Here is a 19,855-nt window from a genome sequence, read left to right on the forward strand (position 1 = left end):
AGGAGAGAGGAGGATCCCCACCCTTGGGAATGCAGGGAATGCCTGTTCTCTTCATTGCTCTTTGCTCTCCAAAGCTTTACCTGTTAATGAGTGAGCCCTGAGCAGCACGGGCTTGACCAGGCCACTGACACAGCCACCTCTGCCCCCTGACAAAAACACGAGCATCCCTTTCCAGCCAAGCAGGCAGCTCCTGTCCCTGGCATCCTTGTCCAGTGGCAGAATTCAGTACTGTCCTAGGAGAATAGGGGATATAACCGACCCCCACTAGAGACCAGGCTGCACCAGGAGGGCAGCAGATGCCCCTGCAGATGCTGGGGTGCAACAAGCATGAGCAGGGCATACTGAAGATGGAGGATACTGCTGGTGGGAGTAGTCTAAGTACATGGAGGAAGAGGTGTCAAGGCTGTGGCCTACCCAGTGCTTGCCCACAGAGGCAGTGATGGGACCCAGGCTGTGGGTAGTTGGCATTGTAATAGTGTCTGATGGCCTGGTTGGGGCTGCCTGTCACCTGGCCCTCATGGTGACAAACCAAGGTGACACTTACATTCCTGGCCACAAAGGCAGATAACTAACCAACTCAAGTTAATGGCTAACCCTGGGGCAGCTCCTGCAGAAGGTGGAAGTTCAGCCATGTGAGGATTTGGGAGGAGCTCTTGGGGGTGGGAGCCTGCCCACCCTCTGCAGCGAAAACTGGGAGCAGTGTGGGGAAGGCAGCAGCATGAATGGGGGCCGTGGCAGAGCACCTGGAGCTGGGAGCCCCATGCTCACATCCTGCTCCTCCCAGAAGATGTGCTCCTGGATGATGAGCTGCTGCTTAGCCCTTCAGGTAAGGGGGGACCACAGTGAGCAGCCAGAGAGATGGGATGATGAGGAGAGGGCTGGTATCTTCTCAGATTGCAGGGCAGGGCTGCATCCTGCCAGGAAAAGGGTGTATAGGGCTCTGGTCAGTGTGGCTGGGAGAGGGGTGGAGGGGTGGGCAGTAGTGAGTGCTACCCAGGTGGTATCAGTGGACATCCACCCTCTCAGGGGGCCCGGGCATGGGGAGCTGCAGCTCTGGATATTGCAAGGAGTTGTGACTGCTCCATCTCTTCCTTGCACAGCACCTGGCTGTGCAGACCTCCTTGCTCTGCATCTTCCACCTCCTCCTGCTGCCCACCCTGCCCCAGGAGCCACCTCATGCCCACACCACCAGCAAGCTGCTGGCACGAAGCCTCTTTGCCTGCGGCATCTCCACAGTGCTGCAGACCACCCTGGGGAGCCGGTGAGCAAGGGAAGTGGAAAGGGGCACAAGGGAAACCTCTTTGTGCTGCATCTCTGCACAGTTGTCACAGATGTCCCCTCCTTCTCACACACACCTCTAGAAAAACTTTCCCTCCAGCTCCTCACTTCCTTGCTCCACCATCATACACAGCTCTTTCACACCATCTGATGCCTGTACTGCCCACACAGGCTGGGTATGGGATTCAGCAAAGCCTCTGATATCTGCATCCACTCCATGTGCTGTCACTTGGGATGTACTAGGGTGCATGTAGAATATGGGGTAACCTCCTGCCACTTTGGAGTTCTTATCTGCTTCCCTTCCCGCCCCTGTTCCTCTGGCAGCCTGGGCTTTTGGAGCAGCCCTGTTCCCTTCCCTGTCCTTCCTCCCTAATGTGCCGTTGTTGTCCCCTTCCTCAGGTTGCCGCTGGTTCAAATCCCATCCTTTGAGTACCTGATCCCTGCCATGGTGCTGAGCTCCCACCTGTCCCCTGGTGCCAGCACAGACAGGAATGGTAAGCACAGCCCTGGAGCCTGTGTCCCTTAGGGCCTGGGCCGTGCTGGTGCCAGGGGAATGGCAATGATGGTAGGTGGAGTAGGGATGAGGGGTAGCAAGGGGTCCTGCCTGCTGGCCCTTCTGGTGATGCTGCACAGCACCCTCCTCACTCCTGAGTGCACTTGCAATGTATCTGGTCACTTCCCCAGGGCCAGGGTTTATGGGGACGGAGATGCTGGCACACTTCCCCTTCTGCAGCCAGCCACCTTACTGCAGCCTCTTGGACACAGCTCCAGAAGCCCAGGATCCATGCCTATCCCACCCTTCCAAAATTCCCTTCCAGGCACAGCCATGGCCAGTACGTGCCTTGTACCTCATTGCAGAGACACAGGGAGCTGGGCTGACTCACTGCAAGAGGTGGGTGCTCCTGTGCTGGAATGGGAGTCCCTATCCTGCTCCATTAGCTTTCCACTTGTCACCTGTATCCCTGCACCCCCAGTCTCTTTTCTTGGGATTTGCCACGAAGAGAGTTGTGAAGGCAACGGGGATCATGATGCATGTCCGTGTATATGTTTCTCTGTGCTTGGGGTGAGCAGAGCACATGAAACAAGCACTTGTTCCCTGCTGCTGGGGGAGTGGGAATGGGGCCAAGGGAAGGTGATGGACTGCTCTCCATGTACCCTGCCCCACAGGCCCATCCTTTCCTCTTACAGGTGTCTGGAGCAGTGCTGATCTCTGGGCTGATTCAGCTGGTGCTGGGAGTGTCTGGTGTGTGTGGGTGGGCAGCGCGGCACTGCGGGCCCATGGTCCTGGCCCCCAGCCTCTCCATCATTGGGCTCTCTGCATACAAGGAAGCTGCTTTCTTCTGCTCCACCAACTGGGGAGTAGCACTGCTGTATGTGAGCCCAGGGGCTGTAGTGGTGGGCAGCTCCTGGGCCTTTCTTTCATCAGCAGGACAGGGATGGGGCACCCCTGCAGTGCACAGTGCACATTTGGGGCCCCATCAGTGACTGTGATGCTGTGTGGTGACCTGTGCTCACTCTCCTAGGCTCATGCTCCTCGCTGTCACCTTCTCCCAACACCTGCGGTCCTGCCGCCTGCCCTTCTGTGCCTGGCCCCATGCCTGGGAGGGCTCCACAGAGTATTCAGCTCCCATCCTGCGCACATTCTCGGTACTGTGGTTTGTCTGCTCTCTTCACTGTCACCAGGCCTCTCTCTCCAAGCCTGGCTCTTTGGCGTGGGGTTAGGTGAGACCTGGAGCACAGGGAGGCATGAAAAGCTCGGGTGCAGCTCCCAGAACATGGATGCTTCTGGGGAAGTGTTGAGGACCTAGGGTGTTGGAGCAGAACAGCTTGGGATGCTTCCTGCAGGGGTAAGGGGAGATGTGGCATGACTCCTTGGGAGATGCATGAGGACAAGGATGGGGTGCTGCCAGGACAGGCAGGGGAGGAGGGTCCCCTGCTGAGGGTCCCCTTTTGCCTTGCAGGTACTGCTCTCATTTGCTGGTGTCTGCATTGTCTGTGCCATCCTCAGCTACTTCCACATTCTCTGGGAATCACTGGATGTGACCATGGCACAGCTGTCCTGGGCCAACAGCACCTCCAATGCCCCTTGGATCCGCATCCCCTATGCAGGTGGGGGGCAGCAGGGTTGAGTGCAGACATCCAGGTTTGGACAGGATTTCTATCACCTGTCCCTTTTCCCTCTGCTGCAGGAGCGTGGAGGTGGCCGCTGCTCACGCCCCGGGCGCTGGCAGTGGGCATCGCCATGGCCATGGGCTGCAGCATGAACTCTGTGGGCTGCTACGTGCTGTGTGGGAGGCTGCTGCGAGCCCCCCGGCTGTCCCCCCATGCCTGTAACCGGGGGCTGTGCATGGAAGGGCTGGGCAGCCTCCTGGCGGGACTGCTGGGCACCGCAGGGGGCACGGCCTCCAGCATTGCAAATACCTGTGCTGCTGGCCTCACGCAGGTATGCCAAAGCAGGGGGAAATGGGTTGGCGGGGGATGGGGAGGCAGTCGAGCAGGTGTGCAGGACTTGTAATTGCCAGGCTGCCACCGAGCCAGCGCTGGGAAAGGCAGGTGTGTGTAGCAGAACGGGGTGGGAGACAGAGCAGGGGGTGATGCTACCCATCCTCACTTTCCCACTCTTCTTTCCCAGGCTGGCTCTCGCCACTCAGTGCAAGTAAGCGCCCTGCTGTGCATGGTGCTGGGCCTGTCCCCAAGGCTGGCAGGGCTCCTCACCCATGTCCCACTGGCAGTTCACGGTGGGTACCCCGCCCTGCCCCTTGTTGCGGCGCCTGCAGCCTGCCTGGCACCTCCTGACTCCTGCCCCTCGCAGGAGGGGTGCTTTGTGTAACCTACGCCGTGGCTGTGGGCACGGGGATCTCCTACTTCCAGTACACAGACATTGACTCAGGGAGGAACATCTTCATTGTTGGCTTTGCCATGTTCATGGCACTGCTGGTACCGCGCTGGTTCGGCACGACTCTGGCTCCCCTGGCCACAGGTATGAGCGACATTCCCCAGGCAAGGCAAAGCCTTGAGTCCCATGGCACGGTGAGCACACATCTCCAGTGTTCTGGGAGGCTGGGTCAGCACGTGGCAGCAGGCAGCTACCTCCTGAATCCCTGATTCTGCCATGGCTGCTCATGCCCCTTTTCCCTGGCTGGGCTGGGACCTCCTGGCTGATTCTGGCACTGTCCTTGCAGGCTGGGTGCCACTGGACCTCCTCTTCCTCTCCCTGCTTATGGTCCCTGTCTTCTTAACTGGCTTCTTGTCATTTTTTCTGGAGAACACGGTTTCAGGTGAGGGGCTGCCCTGGATGCTCTGCATATGCCCTACTCTGAGGACTGCATCTGTCTATGGGGCAAACCATCAGCTCTGCCTCCAGGCAGTCCTACGGAGCGTGCTGGGGCTGGTGTGGGGTAGGAGGAAGGGACTCCCATTTCACTGCCTACCTTCCTGCTTGCAGGAACACTGGAGGAACGAGGGCTGCTTCCTGAGCAGCCATGGAAAGCCAGAGCTGGAGACTGTCACCTCCATGGAGAGAGAGGGGAAGTCAGCCAAGCATATAGGCTCCCCACTGGGCTAAGGAGGCTGCTGCCATCTTCCTGCAAAGCCTTTCCATGCTGCTTCCTCTGCCCGAGGAGTGAGGAAGAGGAGGAAGGCAGTTGTGCCACTGAGGAGGGAACTGCTGGCCCAGGGGAAGGCACACACCTGCTCCCCAAACCCAGCTCTGGGGAGCTGCAGCCAGCAATAAGGCCAAGCCAGACAGACATGCCTGCCTGGCACACTGTGGCCTGACCCTGTCGTCTGGGGGTGCCTCGTGTGAAAACAGGGCTGTGCCCTCAAGGCAACTTGTGAGCCACTTTGCTCCTCATTTCTGAAGCCCTCCAGGACTGAGCTTCCACCCTCCTAACACAAACCTAATTTCCCTGCTTGAGAGCAAGATATAAAAACCTTCAACCAACTTTGCCTTTTCCATGGATTTTCTTTCCAGGTGGGATTTACCTATGGGCTCCCCTGTTGTCCTGAGGACTGTGACAGGAGGGCAGGGCCACCTGGTGCCACTGCAGCTGAGGATGTGGGTACCTGTAAAATCCACCATCACCCTATGGAGATGACATGGGGAGGGTTCAGTGCTTTGGTCAGCCCCAAAGCACTGTCACTGTGGCTATGCTCACCTGCTGGCACTGTGCTCAGGAATGACTGGCTGTCCTGCTGTGTCCCTGCCACGTCCCATTTGTGCCTATGGCACCAGGTATATACCAGTGCTTGGGCACTCCAGGATGCTCCAGGCTGGGAGTGCAACTCAGCTCAGTTTCCCAAACAATGAACAGCCTTTCACCTACAGTCGATAGTCCCAGTAGTGCTCACCATATAAATGCCCCCTAGGCATTGCTCTTGTGACTACAGTAGCCAATAGTGGATTTTCCCGAAGAACATCATCTCCCTCCACGTGGTCCCAAGGTGAAACACCCAAAGGTGGGTGCAGGGTGGGAGGGATGAGGTGGCACTGTGTGTGCAGATCCCTAGGTGTGAGCTCTTTCCCCAGCTCGCTGTGACCCCCACAGCTGTACACAGCAGGATAATGCCCAGCTCATCCTCATCCAACTAGCACCCCCACCTGACCTTAAATTTCAGCTGTGCCTGAAGTCCAGCTGGGTCCTGCACTCCAAGCCCGATGATGCAAGCTAGTCTGTCCTGCACTGCAAAGTCCTTGCCTACTCCCATGTTCCCTGACACCCTGTCAGGATGCAAACCCTGTGCCATGACCACACTGCCCTGGGAAGTGGCTGTTGCTTGCATGCTGGGGAGAGGGGTGAGTGGAGGGGTGTGTGCAAAGAGTGCAAATGGGAGACTCAGGGGCAGTGCATCAGGAGCAGTGTGTCGGCCCAGCCTGGATGGCCTCAATGCACGGTGTGCTGGTGGGGGATCACAGTCAGAGAATGGGTGATGAGGTTTGGAAATCAGTGCCTGGGGTTAGGGTGGACCTCAGTGTGGAGGGAACTGGGGTGTGTGGTGTGCCAAGCTGGCACAACGCTGCTCTGTGCGCAGGCATGGGGTCAGAGGCACTTGCAGCCCCAGCCGTGCAGGGCTCACTGTGCTGCAGCAGCCGAGTCCCGCACCCCTGGCAGGGCAGCGGGGCGGGTGCGTGCCCTGCCCGTGCCTGCCCCGGCACCCTGGGGCTCAGGAATAGACCTGGGGCCAAGGAACAGGAGGAGCCCCGTGCTGCCGCTGCCTCTCCGGCTGTACAGGGCGCTGTACCCGGCTGGGCACTAGTGCCGGGACATTTCGCAGCAGACGCAAGCGCACACTAAAATCCTGAAGCATTTCGGTCCCCATCAACATCTCGGCCGTGGCACCCGCCGCTCTAGAGGGGCAGCCAGCTCGGCTCGCTGTCCTTGTGAGCAGGCAAGGGAACAGCAGCGCGCTCCGGGGACCGTGGGGTAGGCACGGCCGCTCCCGGAGCGCAGGGAGCGCACATCCCGGCGTGCCCCGGCCCCGCACGCCGCGGAAGAGAGCAGCATGCCGGGAGCCGTAGTCCGCCCTGCCCCCGGCCCGGCGCCGCTCGCAAGCCCGAGGAATTTTGGATAAAAAGCCCGAGCCTCTGCATCCCCCGGCCGCCGGCTCCTTCTGCCCCGGGTAATGCTGCGGCTCCGCAGAGCCCGAGGCCGGCGGGCAGCCGCGATCGCTGGGTCCCCGAGTGTTTTGGGAGCGTGGAGCCCGTCCCAGGGAGGAGCGGGAAGCGGCAGTGGTGTCCCTGCCGGCAGGGCTCGCCTGGAGCGCAGGGATGGGATGCCCCAGCAGGAGGAGGGTGCAGCGCCCAGCTCCCCGCCCGGTGCCGGCGGGGCAGCCTCAATGCTCATTTGGGCGTAGAGGTCTTGCCGAGTTAGCGCCAGCAAGCAGCGGATAGCCCGAGGAGCCAGCAGTTCCACTGCCGTGCGCCTGCTGGAGCGTCTGGGGGGCTTATTGTGAGCTGCGGCAGGACCTGCCCTGCAGCAAGCTCCCCAAACACATGCCCCAGCTCTGCTGCTTGCATGTGCGGCCAGAGCTGGCTGAGTACCCTCACTTCTGTGCTGTCGGGTCACAAATGGGCCAGCCGGGACTGCCGGTCCCTTTAGGCCACCCCAGGGACCAGGTGTGCCTGGGCAGGGGTTGAGGCAGAGACCTGGTTGCTCTCTTGCAGATGGAGGGCTCCGAGGAGCTGGAAAGCAGCCTCCTGACCCAGCCCTGGGCTTCTGTTCGCTTTGGTGAGTCCAGTTTTCTTGCCAAAGTGTGCTTCAGGGATACTGGCTATATCCTGCTGATCTCTGACCTTAGCAGTGTCTGGTACGAGAGTGCAGACGCCGAGGCTGTGGGACAAAGGTCCAAGGTGAGTATCTGAAGAGGCCAGGGGCCTCTTTTTCTCCTCCCAGGAGCTGACATTCCAGCATAAATTGCTTGGTGACACAATGGCTGCTGGGTCTGACTGGGCTCGGCTGCAAATGCCCAACCTGGGAAGTCCCTGTGTGGCTCTGCCCAAGCCCTGTCACCCCGCTTGGCCAAACACCCTTCTCCTGGGAGAGTGGGCCACTCTGTTTAGCATGCCTGGGGCAGCCAGGTGGGTCTGCATACAGAGGCTGGCACAGTCTCTTCACTTGTGGGCTGGATGGGCAGCTGGTTTCCCCAGGGTCAATGTACTAAAGAGGAGCTGGAAACAAGGCTGCCTTCTACTCATGACAGAGAGATTCTGTTCACATTCATAGCTAGTAGTCTCTCATGGGGCATCCTGTCAGCTTGGCCCCCAAAAATGCATGGAGCTGTGCCTCATCTCCTCAGCCCATGTGCCCAGGCCCTCATGTGCCATTGGAGTGGCGTGTTCCTGTGTCCCATAATGCTGAGTGGCTGGTGGCAGGAGGGATGGGAGATGGCTGCAGCTCTGGCAGATTGTCCTGCTGTGGGCTCTCAGCCAGGCTATGGTGCTTGTGGTGGCATGCAGAACAGATGTGCTAGTGCAGACTGCTGCACCCTGCCCATCCTGGACTGGATAGGGGAATCTTCCCAGCATGGCTGGCTTGGGAGAATCAGTGAGGAATGTCATGTCAGCTGGAAGCCAAGGCCCAGGGGTGGTTTTTTGCTGTGGAACATGCAGTAGTTTCACTCCTTTGGTGCTGGGATTTCTGCTGTTTTTTCCCCAGTGCTGTGCTATGTCCCCTAACCTTGCCTTTTCCCAGGAGCTGAACAAGCGGCTGACTGTCCACGTGTCCTCCTTCCTGAGCCACTTGTGCAGCTTGATGTGCCCCTTGCTGGCAGGGCAGCCAGGTGCCACCACTGCCTTCTCCTGCCACCGCTCTCCCAGTGGCCTCAGGCTGCACGTGAAAAGCGAGCTGTCAGGACTGCCCTTCTACTGGGACTTCCACTGCTGCCCGGCTCCCTTGGACATGGTGAGCAAAGCTGCAGAGACTTCAGGGAGGGGAGTGGCCAAAATTAAGGATTATCTCCTTAGGATTATCTCCTTAGGCCTCTCCTTAGAGGCTTTTGTGTAGTCTCAAGCCACGCTGGTGACTGTAGGTTGCCTTCTGCCTCTCCCAAGGCTTACTGTCCCCATTTCTCCCCATTGAGGCTTTGGTTTGTGCCATGCAGTTACACAGGGATGTCCCAGCACATGTTGCTGCTGGGGCATAAGTGAAATGTCCTTGTGAGAGCCCATCTGGAGTTCTGCATCCAAATATGGGGTGCTTGGCACAAGAAAAACATTGACGTGTTAGAAGGGGTCCAGAGGAGAGCCACAAAGATGATAAAAGGGCTGGAGCTCCTCTCCTACAAAGACAAAGGTCTTTATGCAGTAGCAAAGGCAAAGGTTGCAAGAGATGGGATTGTTTGGCATGGAGAAGAGAAGGCTCTGGAGAGACCTCATTGCAGCCTTCCAGTACTTGAAGAGGGCTTATTAAAAAGAGGGAGAACAGCTTTTTACATGGGCAGATTGTGATAGGACAAGGAGAAAAGTTTTTCAACTATAAGAGGAGACATTTAGATTTGCTGCTAGGAAAAAAGTCTTAATTATGAGGGTGATGAGGCACTGGAGCAGGTTGCCCAGAGAAGTTATGGATGTTCCATTCCTGAAAGTGTTCAAGACCAGGCTGGATGGGCCCTATAACAACCTGATCTAGTGAGTTATATCAAAAATCCCTTCCAAAGCAAACCTTTAGATAATTCTATGTCCAGTGTGGGGTGATGCCCTGCCAGCACTCAGTAGAGCAGAGTGATGCTGTTCTCTTTAGGAGCAAGCCACGAAGCAGGGCACAGAGCAGCGGGTACCCTCAGACGGCCTGCAGGTGGTCTGTCACGACGGGCGGAAAAAGCCGGATTCTCCCGGCTTTTAAGGGTTTGCTCTTTCACGGGCACGTTGCGTTTGCAGCGGCAGCCCCTGCGGACCCCTGCAGGTGGGGCTCCCCCCGGGCCCTGCGTCCCTGCGCGCACAAGAGGGCGCCCGGCGCCCGCGAACCGCCCGGCGGAGCCCCGGGCCCGGCACGGCGCTGCGGCCCCGCCGCCGGCGGGAGGCAGCGCCCCGCAGCCCCGGAGCCCCGCTCGGCCGGCGGGAGGCAGCGCCCCGCAGCCCCGCAGCCCCGCTCGGCCGGCGGGAGGCAGCGCCCCGCAGCCCCGCAGCCCCGCTCGGCCGGCGGGAGGCAGCGCCCGCAGCCCCGGAGCCCCGCTCGGCCGGCGGGAGGCAGCGCCCCGCAGCCCCGCAGCCCCGCTCGGCCGGCGGGAGGCAGCGCCCCGCAGCCCCGCTCCCGCTGCCGGCCGCGGTGCCTCTGCCCCCGAACGGCTGTGCTTGGGCATGGCGGGGGCACAGCCGGGCTCCCCAGCTGCTGCGGGGGCTGCTCTCACCGTCAGGGTTGAGCTGGGGAGCCGGTAATCGGGGTCCTGGCTGAGCTAATGAGGTGCAAAGGCCCTCTTCCCGGCTGCTCCTCTACTTCATCGTGGGCACACACTGGATCTCTGCAAGACACCATGGAGGTGGGAAGCAGCTGGGGTGCTGAGTGTGGCTGGTGGATGCAGTGATGGGGATCAACTCTGGCCCAGCCAGGGGCTTGAGGAAGGCATAGAGCCTACCTGGCTCGGCCCATCCCACCTCTGCTGCAGGTCGTGCACTCCAAGTGCTCCAGTGGGTGATGGCCATCACCTCTGGGCTCATATCTTGGGGTGGGCAAAGCACAGAGCCCACTGTGGGCTTGCCATAGGAATGAGAATGCTTCGAGAGCAATGCTGGGTTTGCTGTCCTCTCACCCATGGACTCAGCCTGGCCACAGAAACAAGGGACACAATGGGTTGGGGGATCTCAAATACCCTTCCAGAGACTGAAGGACGTGATAGGAGAGAGGCTGCTTTGTGATCCTGCTGGGCCAGGATGGCCCAGCTGGGCTCTGAGACAGAGGACATGCCCAGGGCTCTGCATGAGGCTTGTGTGGCGTAAGCTTAGAGGGCACACTGCAGTGGGGGCTGCACTGGGGAGCATGCACAAGTCCTGCCTGTTGAGATCTCTTTTGCTTTTGATCTTACTTCCCTGGAAGTGCCTCTCCTGTTCATGAAGCCACAGTTTGACATCTTGGAGCTTTCTGGTTTTTCACCCAGCCATTCCTGTTTCCTGCATAAGAACGTGCCATGAGGTGTGCAGAGCCATGGAGAGGGTCTGGGTGGCACATGGGGGGCTCTCTGTTTCCTGTTGCACCCCAGGTAGTGGGTGGAACACTGCCTATCCCTGCTCTCCCACCTAAGCTCTCCCCTGCTGCAGCCTCAGCTGTGAAAGGATGGGGTTGGGATGGAGGGATATGTCTCACAGCATCTGGCCTGCCTTCTCCCAGCTCACATCCTTTTCCCACTGGATGTGTGTGAGATGTGGGGTATTTTGTGGAGCCCTGTGTGACCTGGGCTGCAGCTCTTGCTAAGACCTTGCTGGGTGCCCTGCTCTGACCATTCTGAGGACAGCTGTGTGCCTTCCTGGACCTGGACCTTTCCTAGAGCACCCCTCCTCTGTTGTAGGTGTCCCGTCACCTCGTGCGGCCCCTGATCCAGATGAACCTGGTGCTGCAGTGCCAGGTGCAAGAGCTGATTTCCCTGCTGCTCCAGAAGGATGCTGAGATTGAGGATTACAGGGAGAGCGGGGCCACTCTCAGCAGAGGTGAGGAGGGATGCCTGGGGCAGAGAGCAAGTTTCCTCCTTAGCACTGGGCTGGCGTGCTTTGCTCCCTCTGGCTGTTACCCAGCCTGGCTTGTGTTTCATATTTAGCTAAGCCAGCAGCACAACAGTAGCCAGAAGGCTGGGAGCAGCCTCTGGGGTGAGCTGGGGGAGGAGCAGCCCTTGACCGATAGCTGTACGAGTTGGGGAGTGGCCAAGGGGCTCTCCAGTACTCTGAGAGCACCTGGCTGGTCCCCAGGAGCCAGCGGGGAAGCCTCAAGGGCTGGCCCTGCAGTGGTGTCAGGCTCCCTTCCCAAGTGCAGTAGCTCACTGAGTGCTTGGACAGCACCCAGGGGCTCTGGGCTCTCCCAAATGTGGGAAGAGCAGCCGTGCTCATGGGCCCTCCTCCAGTGCCCAGCCCACTTTGCCATCAGGCTGATGGGCACACCGTAGCCCCCCTGGACGTGGGGCAGGGGGAGCCACCTTGGGGGGTGGTTTGTTCCCCACCTATGGAGGTTGGCTGGGCGCTGTTTTTTGGGTCATCCCTTGCTACTGCCATGCTTTCTCCTGCTGCCACAGGTGATACCTGCACTTCTGCAGGAGCATGCTGCCCTGAGCATGCAGAGACTAATGGGGGTCAGCCCGGGCTTGTGTATCACATCCAGGAAGATACTGTGGTCCAGACCCTGTCCCATGACTGGTGCCCCCACTACAGGAGCCTGGATCTGCCCTGTAGGTGCACTAGAGCTGCATTGGCCAGCTGCACTTCCCTCTATCCTGCTGCATGCAATCTCTGCACGGCTTGGAGCAGCCTGGACAACCTGTCTTGGGTCCAGGCACTGATGCTGGCGAGCAGCTGGCCTCTCTTGTCCCTTACTTGGTGCAGGGCAGAAAGCTGGGAGAAAGCATTGCACCCTAGTGGCTGAGCAAATCCAGCCAGCTGCTTCTCCAGTCTACATCTTAGCAACAATGTGGAAAAATTAGTGTTTTGGACGAGGTGCAGAGCAGAGTATAACAGGGGTTTGTCCCTGTCCTGCAAGAGGAGGACGCAGGCTGGCTCACACCTTCATTTGAGCAGCTGGACAAGCAGTGCCCTGTCCCACAGACTCAGACAGCTTGTTCTAGCTGGAAGGTCTGGGAATGGTGTTGAGCATGTCCTGCCACCGTTCCCTACTCGGAAGTGCGGGACAAGTGGGGATGCACTATTGGCTCTGCCTGGCTGCTGTCTGCTTCAGCAGGCTCAACCATGCTTTTCCAACTTCCTTGTGGTCCTTGCACCTTCTGCTAACCAAATGATATGTCCCTAGCCCAAGAGGCCTGCTGGTGTTTCCTGCTGATTCTGGGAAGAGCATGCTGGAGCTTTTCCCCTGCAGCATCCTCACCCTATGGTCAGGGAAAGAGGAAGCTGGGGGGGAGGTCTGGCCCAACCTGCCCAGGCTGATCCCTGTCTCCCTTGCAGACCGCCTGCGGACAGAGCCCTTCCGGGAGGAGACGTTTCAGCAGAACTTCGTGGCTGAGGTAAGGAACGGTGCAAGTCCTCTCTCCTTTGCCCAAGGGGTGGTTTCATCAGCAGCTGCAGTGTGAGGTGTGCCAGGCTGCATGGGAGCACTGATGGGGATAGCTAGACTTGCCTAAAGAGGGGTCATGCCCTCTCGCTCTCCCACAGCCCTCTTTGTGTCCTTGCACCTCATCTCTAGGCCTAGCAGAGCAGGGAATAGGCCTGACATGGCTGGATGGGAACTGCCTGGTTGCTGGGAGCTGCCAGAGGTGCGAGCCAGGCTGGCTGCTTCACAGGAGGGTGCCATCACTGGGGCATATTCGCTGTATTCACTTGCCTCCCAGACTTGCTGTGGACCCAAACACTGCTGCTGATGGCAGGCAGGGATCAGGTGAATGAGGAGAAGCCATCCCTTTTTAGTTCACCTGTTGCTTTTAGAGGTGATTTTGCAGTGACACATTGTGGGGACGAGAGCTTTTCAGCATGGTATCCATGCTCTGCCTGTCACTGTCCCCTTGGCACACTCAGCTCTAAAATCAGACGTGTGCTTTGGAGAAACTGGGACTGGAAGGAGAGAGTCTTTGATCCTTTTGCATTACTGGAAATCATCACAGAAGCACTGAAATGATTCAGACTAATGTGTCAGGGTCAGAAATGCTTGATGCCCATTATGCAAAAGGACTTGGGGCACTTCTGAGTGTTCCTGTGCTCACTGTGAAGGCACAGGAATGGGGGGCAGTGGTACCTGCTGGGGACCAGGTTGTCAGCCAAGGTGCCAGTGGTATCACACGGGCTTTGGGAGGATGGTGGTTTATGAGATGAGCTGATGTACTTTTGCAGCCAACAATAGATGATCTGCAGAGTTTCTAAAAATTAGAGATGATCCCTCTTTTATATGCAAGGCATTGCATCCAGTGCAGGCAACTTTCCCCTGGATTATGAAGGATAGAGATGAATTCACTGCTGGACTGCAACTTGAAGGTTGCCTAGGGACCAGTGATCATGACCAGATTACATTCACCCTGGGCACAGAAAGGACATTCCTAAGCAGTAATTTATATCCTTCATGCCTTGAAAGAGCTAATTTCCCAAAGCAGGGGGAAAATTATGAGTGAAATCAGCTCAGAGGAAACATTTAGATAGAAAAATGTGAATGAAAATGGTGAGCTCTTTCAGAAGAATTTCAGAAGCCACAAAAAGCCACAATTCCACAATCAAGAAAGAGGGCAGCACTGGCCCAGAGCCCGTTCTGGTTCAGCAGCAAAGTGAAGGCAGCAATTAGAAATAAAAGAGCAGTTTATAACAAATGGGAGAGCGGGAGTAGATAGCAATCAGTATAAATTAGAAATTATGAAGTGTAGAAAATGGGTAACAGAAGCTAAAGACATCAGGGAAAAATCATGGCGATGAACAGAAGGGAAAGGCTTTTATTTAGTGTAGCAGGAGAAAACCCCAAGCTCCCAGCAATAGGATAAGCTTATTAGTAGACAGAGGTGGTAAAATGATTTATACTGGACCAGACATGGCAGAAGCAGTCAGTAAATGTTTCAGTGCTGTTGCTGGAAGGGTGCAGGCAGATGTGCCAGGATAGGGGGATGGTGAAGTGTCTTTGTAGAAGAGTCATCTGAACAACATCTGCTAAAGATGAACATCAGGCTTGAAATTCAGAGTCCTCCAAGAGCTGGTCGGGTCTGGGCCATGGGGGAAGGTACAGAGTGGGCAGGAGGGGAGTGAGGCAGAGCCTGGCAAAAGCAGCTGGTGTGGAGTACATCTGGCACAGGCTGAAAAGATGGGATGGTGGTTGGTGCTGTGTGTCCCGAGAACAGTCCAGGAGCAGTGTCTTGGAGCCAGATAGGGAATGGAAGGCTCTGGGAGATGCTGCCCCTCTGCATCCTCTGGTAGCCAGGTCTGAGCACTGGCTGCAGGGGAGAGGCTGGTGGAAGGATGCAGTTGTGCACTTGGTCTGCTGGAAGGGTGTGTCCTCTCTGCATTCGTACCATTCTTTATAAACCCACTGATGATGCCATCTTGCAGCAATGAGCTGTGAGATGCAAACAGCTGCTGCCTTTGGTTTGAATGTGGTACCCTGTTGTTCCTTCTGATGCCTCCTAGGTCTTGTGTTAGTGAGAAACACCAAAAATGGCTTTTCAGCTCTTCACCACCAAAACTGGCTCTTCACCCCAGACTCTCCTCTCATCTTGCAGCAGAAAGATGGTCTGGGTGACCTCATTGTCTCTGTGCAGTTACTTCAGAGCCTCCAGGCAATTTAACACTCTATTTGTCAGCTCCTAAAAGGAGCAGTGCAAGGAGCTGGGGTCCCTCAGGATGTGCTGTGGGGAGCTGGGAATGCAGTGAGCAGCTCCCATGTGTAGGTTTCCAAAAAGATGCTGGTCAATCAGCACAGAGTCACAGGAGTGAACTGGGGAGAGAGCCTGGCATTGAGGGCTTGGAAGGGAAGAGCTCTGTCTAGCTTATCAGGGAGAAAATTGAGAGTGCCTTGATCGTAGTCTGTGCGGGTCTTTACAAGGAGAAAAGGCTGGTTGGTGAAGGGCTCTCTTTAATCTTGCAGAGAGCACTGGAGCACAAGCCAGGCACTGGGACATAGAGCCAGGGAATTTCAAGTTAGAATGGAGGCGCTTGGGTTTGCTCCTGCCAGTGACTGGGGCATGCTCCCAAGGGCAGTGGTTGATCCTCCGTCTCTTAATGTCTCTAAAGTGGGCTAGGAGCCTGCCTGGAAGAAAACCAAGTTGCTGGGTTTTGTCTTGGTTGAACATCAGTGGACAGGAGGTCAAGAAGAGAGATCTATTCGTCCTTCCAGTATCTCCATCTGTGAAATGGGGCTGCAGGTTGTGAATGTTTGGTTGTGGTAAGCACCTCTTGGCTGGAGAGGGATTGTGATGATGTGGTACAGGGCTGGATGTGGGCAGGTGCTCCACAGCTTTTCTCACTTCCCAGATATTTGCTGTATCCCGCATGGAGAGGAAAGGACCTGTCAGTCCCCCAGGGCAGAGCTGCAGAGCCTCTCAGCTTAGGCATGCCCTTTATCTGGGCTTGTGTGCACTTGGCTGTCCAGGGCATTTTAACTAACCATGGGGAGTTTTCCAGCAAAGCCCTGGTAATATTTATACGTTTAGGAAATGATGCTTTCACACACACAGTTTTTGGCAAGGGTTCACTGCTGAGCAGCTGCCTGGGCTTGAGCAGAGCTGGAAGGAGCAGTGGCTGTGCAGAAGCCGAGGTGAAGCTGGTGGCTTTTATTGGCAAGCCCAGGGGTTCACACCATTAGGGGAAGGAGAAGGCGGCTGGAGAGGGCTCAGTGCTTCGGGGCTTCCCCAGCTCTGTTCCCAGCAGTCTAGGACCCAGCAGGTTGGGGATATTTTGTCCCCTGGTGTCCCTCTGGTTTACAGAAATGGCCCCACAGGGCAGGGTGGGGTGGCCACCCATGAGTTTTGAGGGCCTGCTCCAGCTTGGTTATGGTCAGCGTTTCATGACACAGCTTATTCCAGAGTCTGCACTCTGACTTGGAGGGAGAAGGGTGAGCAGGTTCCTGCAGCGCCGTGCCCCCTGCTCTGAGGAGGGCAGGGACAGGTACACCGAGGACAAGCTCATGGATACCATCAGTGCAAATATAGCCCCTGTGCCCCAGGATGCTCTGCCCTGTGTATTTTTATCTGCTGTGGCTGGCCGGGGGCGGCTGCTCCGCACCTCCGCAAGCGGAGCGCGGGACCTCGGCAAACAGGACGCGGCGGGTTCACGGCTCGACCCCGGGGCCCGGCGAGGAGGAGGAGGATGTACCATCAAAACAAGCAACGCTGCAGAGGAAGATAAACAAACAGGCAGCTTCCAGTGTGGCCCCAGCCGAGGGCGAGTGGGAGCCCCGGGGCCAGGGCTGGCGGGGGTGCCGGCAGCGGTGCTGGCTGACGTCAGGGCGGCCGGGGTCAGCATCCCTCGCATTGTTTCCCACCCGGGCTGGGACCCGGGCCAGGCACCCGGCCCCCTCCCGGCTGGGGACACAGGCCAGCGGGGCAGGTGGAGGGTGGCCGGGACGCGCTCTGCAGCCGCAGGCCATTGCCACCGCGGGGTCCAGCCGGGTACCTGGCTGCTGCTCACTGCCTGCCTCCAGCACCCACTCTCTGCTTTTTAACAGGAACTGAAAATAAGCCCTGGGTAGCGGAGTGGCCCCGGTCTGGCCGAGGACGAAGGCAGTGGTGGCCTGCGTGTTTTGCAGGGTGGGGACAGGCATCCCTCAAACCCACGCCAGCTCAGGGCAGGGGAGAGGAAGCAGCCCTTTGGCTCCTTCAAACAAGGGATGTTTTTAATTAGCGCAAGGTAGCTGCGGCTTTGCAGCTGCGACTGGGCCAGAGTGGGGTGATGGCATGTGTGTGACATGGACTGCGTGCACACAGGGTGCAGGGCTTGGGGAGAACGTCCTGGGGGTGCTCTGCTGGGCTGGGGCCCTTGGCATGGAGCTGGGGAAGGAGCTGTGTGCTGCTGCTGTCAGGGCTAAGCAGTGCAAAATTTGCACAGCCCTGGGCAGGTTGGCTCAGGGCAGAGGTGGCAGCATGGGGCTGGCTTGTGGGGCAGCTTGGATAAGCAGAGCAAGCTCTTGTATGCTGCCAAGCATTTGTGCTGTGAGCCCCATGGGTGATGGTGTCTTGTTCTGGATTGGGGCCACCTGGATGGTCCTTGCTTCATTCCTGAGCAAGCTTTGGTCACGTCATCCCATCACTGCCCTGGGGTCTGAGTTGCACACTGGAAATGCAGTGGGCCATGGCTGTGCTGAGCAGAGTGGGGCACACACTGCCCTACACACATGTGGTCTCAGGGAGCTGCACACTGCTGCAAGCAGGAATGGAGTGAGGGCTGCTTGTACTCAGCGTGAGCACACGTACCAGAGCAGGAGCGTGAGAACAGCACTAGGAGTGTGCATGCTGCTACTGATGGGAGCAGGGGGCACAGTGCCACATCTGCTGCCTGAAGAGGGCAGGGGACAGGGACTAGCACTTGGTGTCCACAGTGGTGCACCTGGGGAGATGCACTGGTGGTCATCACAGTGTGGGTGCTCACCACCGCCTGGGCACAGCCCCCTGCAGTGTTTGCCATAGAGGCCCGTGGTGGTCGGTGCTGCGGTGTTATTTATTTATTTGCTGAGGCCCCAGCAGGTGAGGGGCACCCAGCCAGGATGCACTCTCGGGGCTGCCACTGGCAGCCACAGGCCGCTTGCACAAGCAGTGAGTCAGTGGAGCTACATGCTGCTAAAACCAGACTTGGCACAGGCACCCCAGAGCAGCAGTCTGCCCAAAAGTGCCCAGACCACGGGCAAGCAGTGAGTCCCTGGCTGCTGGACCAGGGCTAGGCTGGCTGTGATTGCTCCAGCCCTTGCCTCTGCCAGGGATGTAGATGCTATCCCAAGAGCCCTGACGGGATGTTCCTTCTGGGGATCTGGAGGTTTCACAGCCCAACCCCCTGTGACTGTGGCTGTGACACTGTAGAGAATGGGTGGCACCTGGACCAGGTACAGGCAGCTGTCTGCTTGGTCCCAGCCCACTTCAGCCCAGCATCCAGTGGTTTGTTTGGGGATGGAGGGGTGGACAAGCACCATCACAGCCACCCTCCCTGGGGTGCTGCACAGCCCTTGTCTGGCACATCTGGTCTGGCATGTATAGAGAGCCCTCCTTTGCAGCTGGGGTGCTCCTCATCCTCTCCATGCCATGCCATGCCATGCTGTACCATGCAAAGCTGTGCCACACTGCTGTGGTGTGCCAGGTTGTGCCATGCTGTGCCATGCACTGCAGGCAGCAAGAGGGGTGTCACAGATCTTTTGGCAGAAGGGGCCAGACCCTGCTCCTGCGGGAGAGGCCCCAGCCTGTGCTTGGGCACTGGCTGTGCAGTGCTGCTGAGGAACAGCTCAGCTCGGGGGATGATTGATCTCGTGTCAGCAGGCAGTGGTTTGAGCCAGTGCCAGGCCTCAGCTCAAATGGGAGCATTGAAGGGGGAGAGCCCCTTCCCCCTCCTGAAAGCAGAGCAGCCATCCCCCTGCCACCAGCCCCGGCTCTGCTCCCACATCTTGGCCATTATCAGCCCTGCAGCTGTGGGCAGTGCCCAGCCCTGGGGAGCACCAGGGGCAGCAGGGAGCACGGAGGTGTCTGGGGTCCCAGCCCCACCACGCTGGGCTCTGTGGCTGTGTTTGGGCTAGAGAAGGGCAAAGGGGACATGCAGGGATGGTTGGCAGGGGAGAAGGTGTGGAGCATGATCTGCCCCTGACCACTGTGCCTTGCAGCCACCTGTCCCAGCTCAGGGTATGGCAGCAGCTCCTGGAAGCAAAGGATCTTTTGAGGTGGAAAACAGGGTAGACTTGATGAGGCACTAAAGGCACTGCTCTGTGTTAGCAAGGGATGTGGCAGCAGCTCTGTCCCCAGCTGATGGGGTTTGGACTGGGGTGTTGCCATCCCCACTGTCTCCAAGAGCAGAGGAACAGTGCTGCCTGCAGCCCTGGTGCTGTCCTCAGCAGCTCCCAGCACCCCTTCTGTGCTTGAAATGTCAGGTCTTTTCACCATGTCCCTGTGTGTCCTGAGCCCTTCACTAGCTTCCTCCACACCCACAGCTCCAGTGGCATCCGCTGGCAGCTTTAATTGGTGTTCCTGAAAGCTGATCCCTCCCTGTCCCATGGGCCAAAGCCTCTGTAGCCTCCTCCAGTTGTGCCAGCCCATGCAGAGGTGATACTGAACAGCTGAGACATCTGGGCAGACAGCAGCACCTGGGAATGGATTGCTCTGCACCCCAGGGGATACAGCCATCGGATTCCTGAGTCTGCCTGCTCCCACTCTGCCTGGACCTTTGCACTCTGTGTATCTGTGTAAGGAAACAGGGCCATTCATGTATTTCTCTCTCTATTTATACCTCTCCCTTTCCGTATTTAGTGTGTGCGCAGGCAGAGGGGGCAGCAAA

General features: G+C 58.0%; 2 protein-coding genes across 5 annotated transcripts in view; both read left to right on the forward strand.

The window, feature by feature from the left end:
* Positions 1–715: 715 nt before the first annotated feature.
* On the forward strand, positions 716–5,055 carry SLC23A3 (solute carrier family 23 member 3). Its single transcript, XM_036386683.2, has 12 exons — positions 716–826; positions 1,101–1,261; positions 1,678–1,772; positions 2,097–2,170; positions 2,467–2,648; positions 2,802–2,925; positions 3,240–3,387; positions 3,468–3,721; positions 3,911–4,016; positions 4,091–4,258; positions 4,461–4,556; positions 4,724–5,055. The coding sequence occupies exons 1-12, from the start codon at positions 719–721 to the stop codon at positions 5,053–5,055; spliced, it is 1,848 nt and encodes a 615-aa protein (XP_036242576.2). The 5' UTR covers positions 716–718.
* Positions 5,056–6,810: 1,755 nt separating this feature from the next.
* Positions 6,811–19,855, forward strand: part of NHEJ1 (non-homologous end joining factor 1) — a 42,143-nt gene continuing 29,098 nt past the window's right edge. For 2 of the 4 annotated variants that reach the window (XM_036386281.1, XM_054515509.1), the window contains exons 1-5: positions 6,811–6,897; positions 7,442–7,627; positions 8,469–8,678; positions 11,275–11,413; positions 12,869–12,927. In XM_036386281.1, coding sequence (XP_036242174.1) covers positions 7,442–7,627; positions 8,469–8,678; positions 11,275–11,413; positions 12,869–12,927 — 594 coding nt within the window. In that variant the 5' untranslated portion in view covers positions 6,811–6,897. Of the gene's footprint in view, positions 6,898–7,441; positions 7,628–8,468; positions 8,679–10,091; positions 10,252–11,274; positions 11,414–12,868; positions 12,928–19,855 lie in introns of those variants that run through there. The other 2 variants (XM_054515508.1, XM_054515510.1) reach the window with 2 other exon arrangements.

The sequence above is a fragment of the Molothrus ater genome, chromosome 7 (assembly GCF_012460135.2).
Source record: "Molothrus ater isolate BHLD 08-10-18 breed brown headed cowbird chromosome 7, BPBGC_Mater_1.1, whole genome shotgun sequence".
Taxonomy (NCBI): Eukaryota; Metazoa; Chordata; class Aves; order Passeriformes; family Icteridae; genus Molothrus; species Molothrus ater.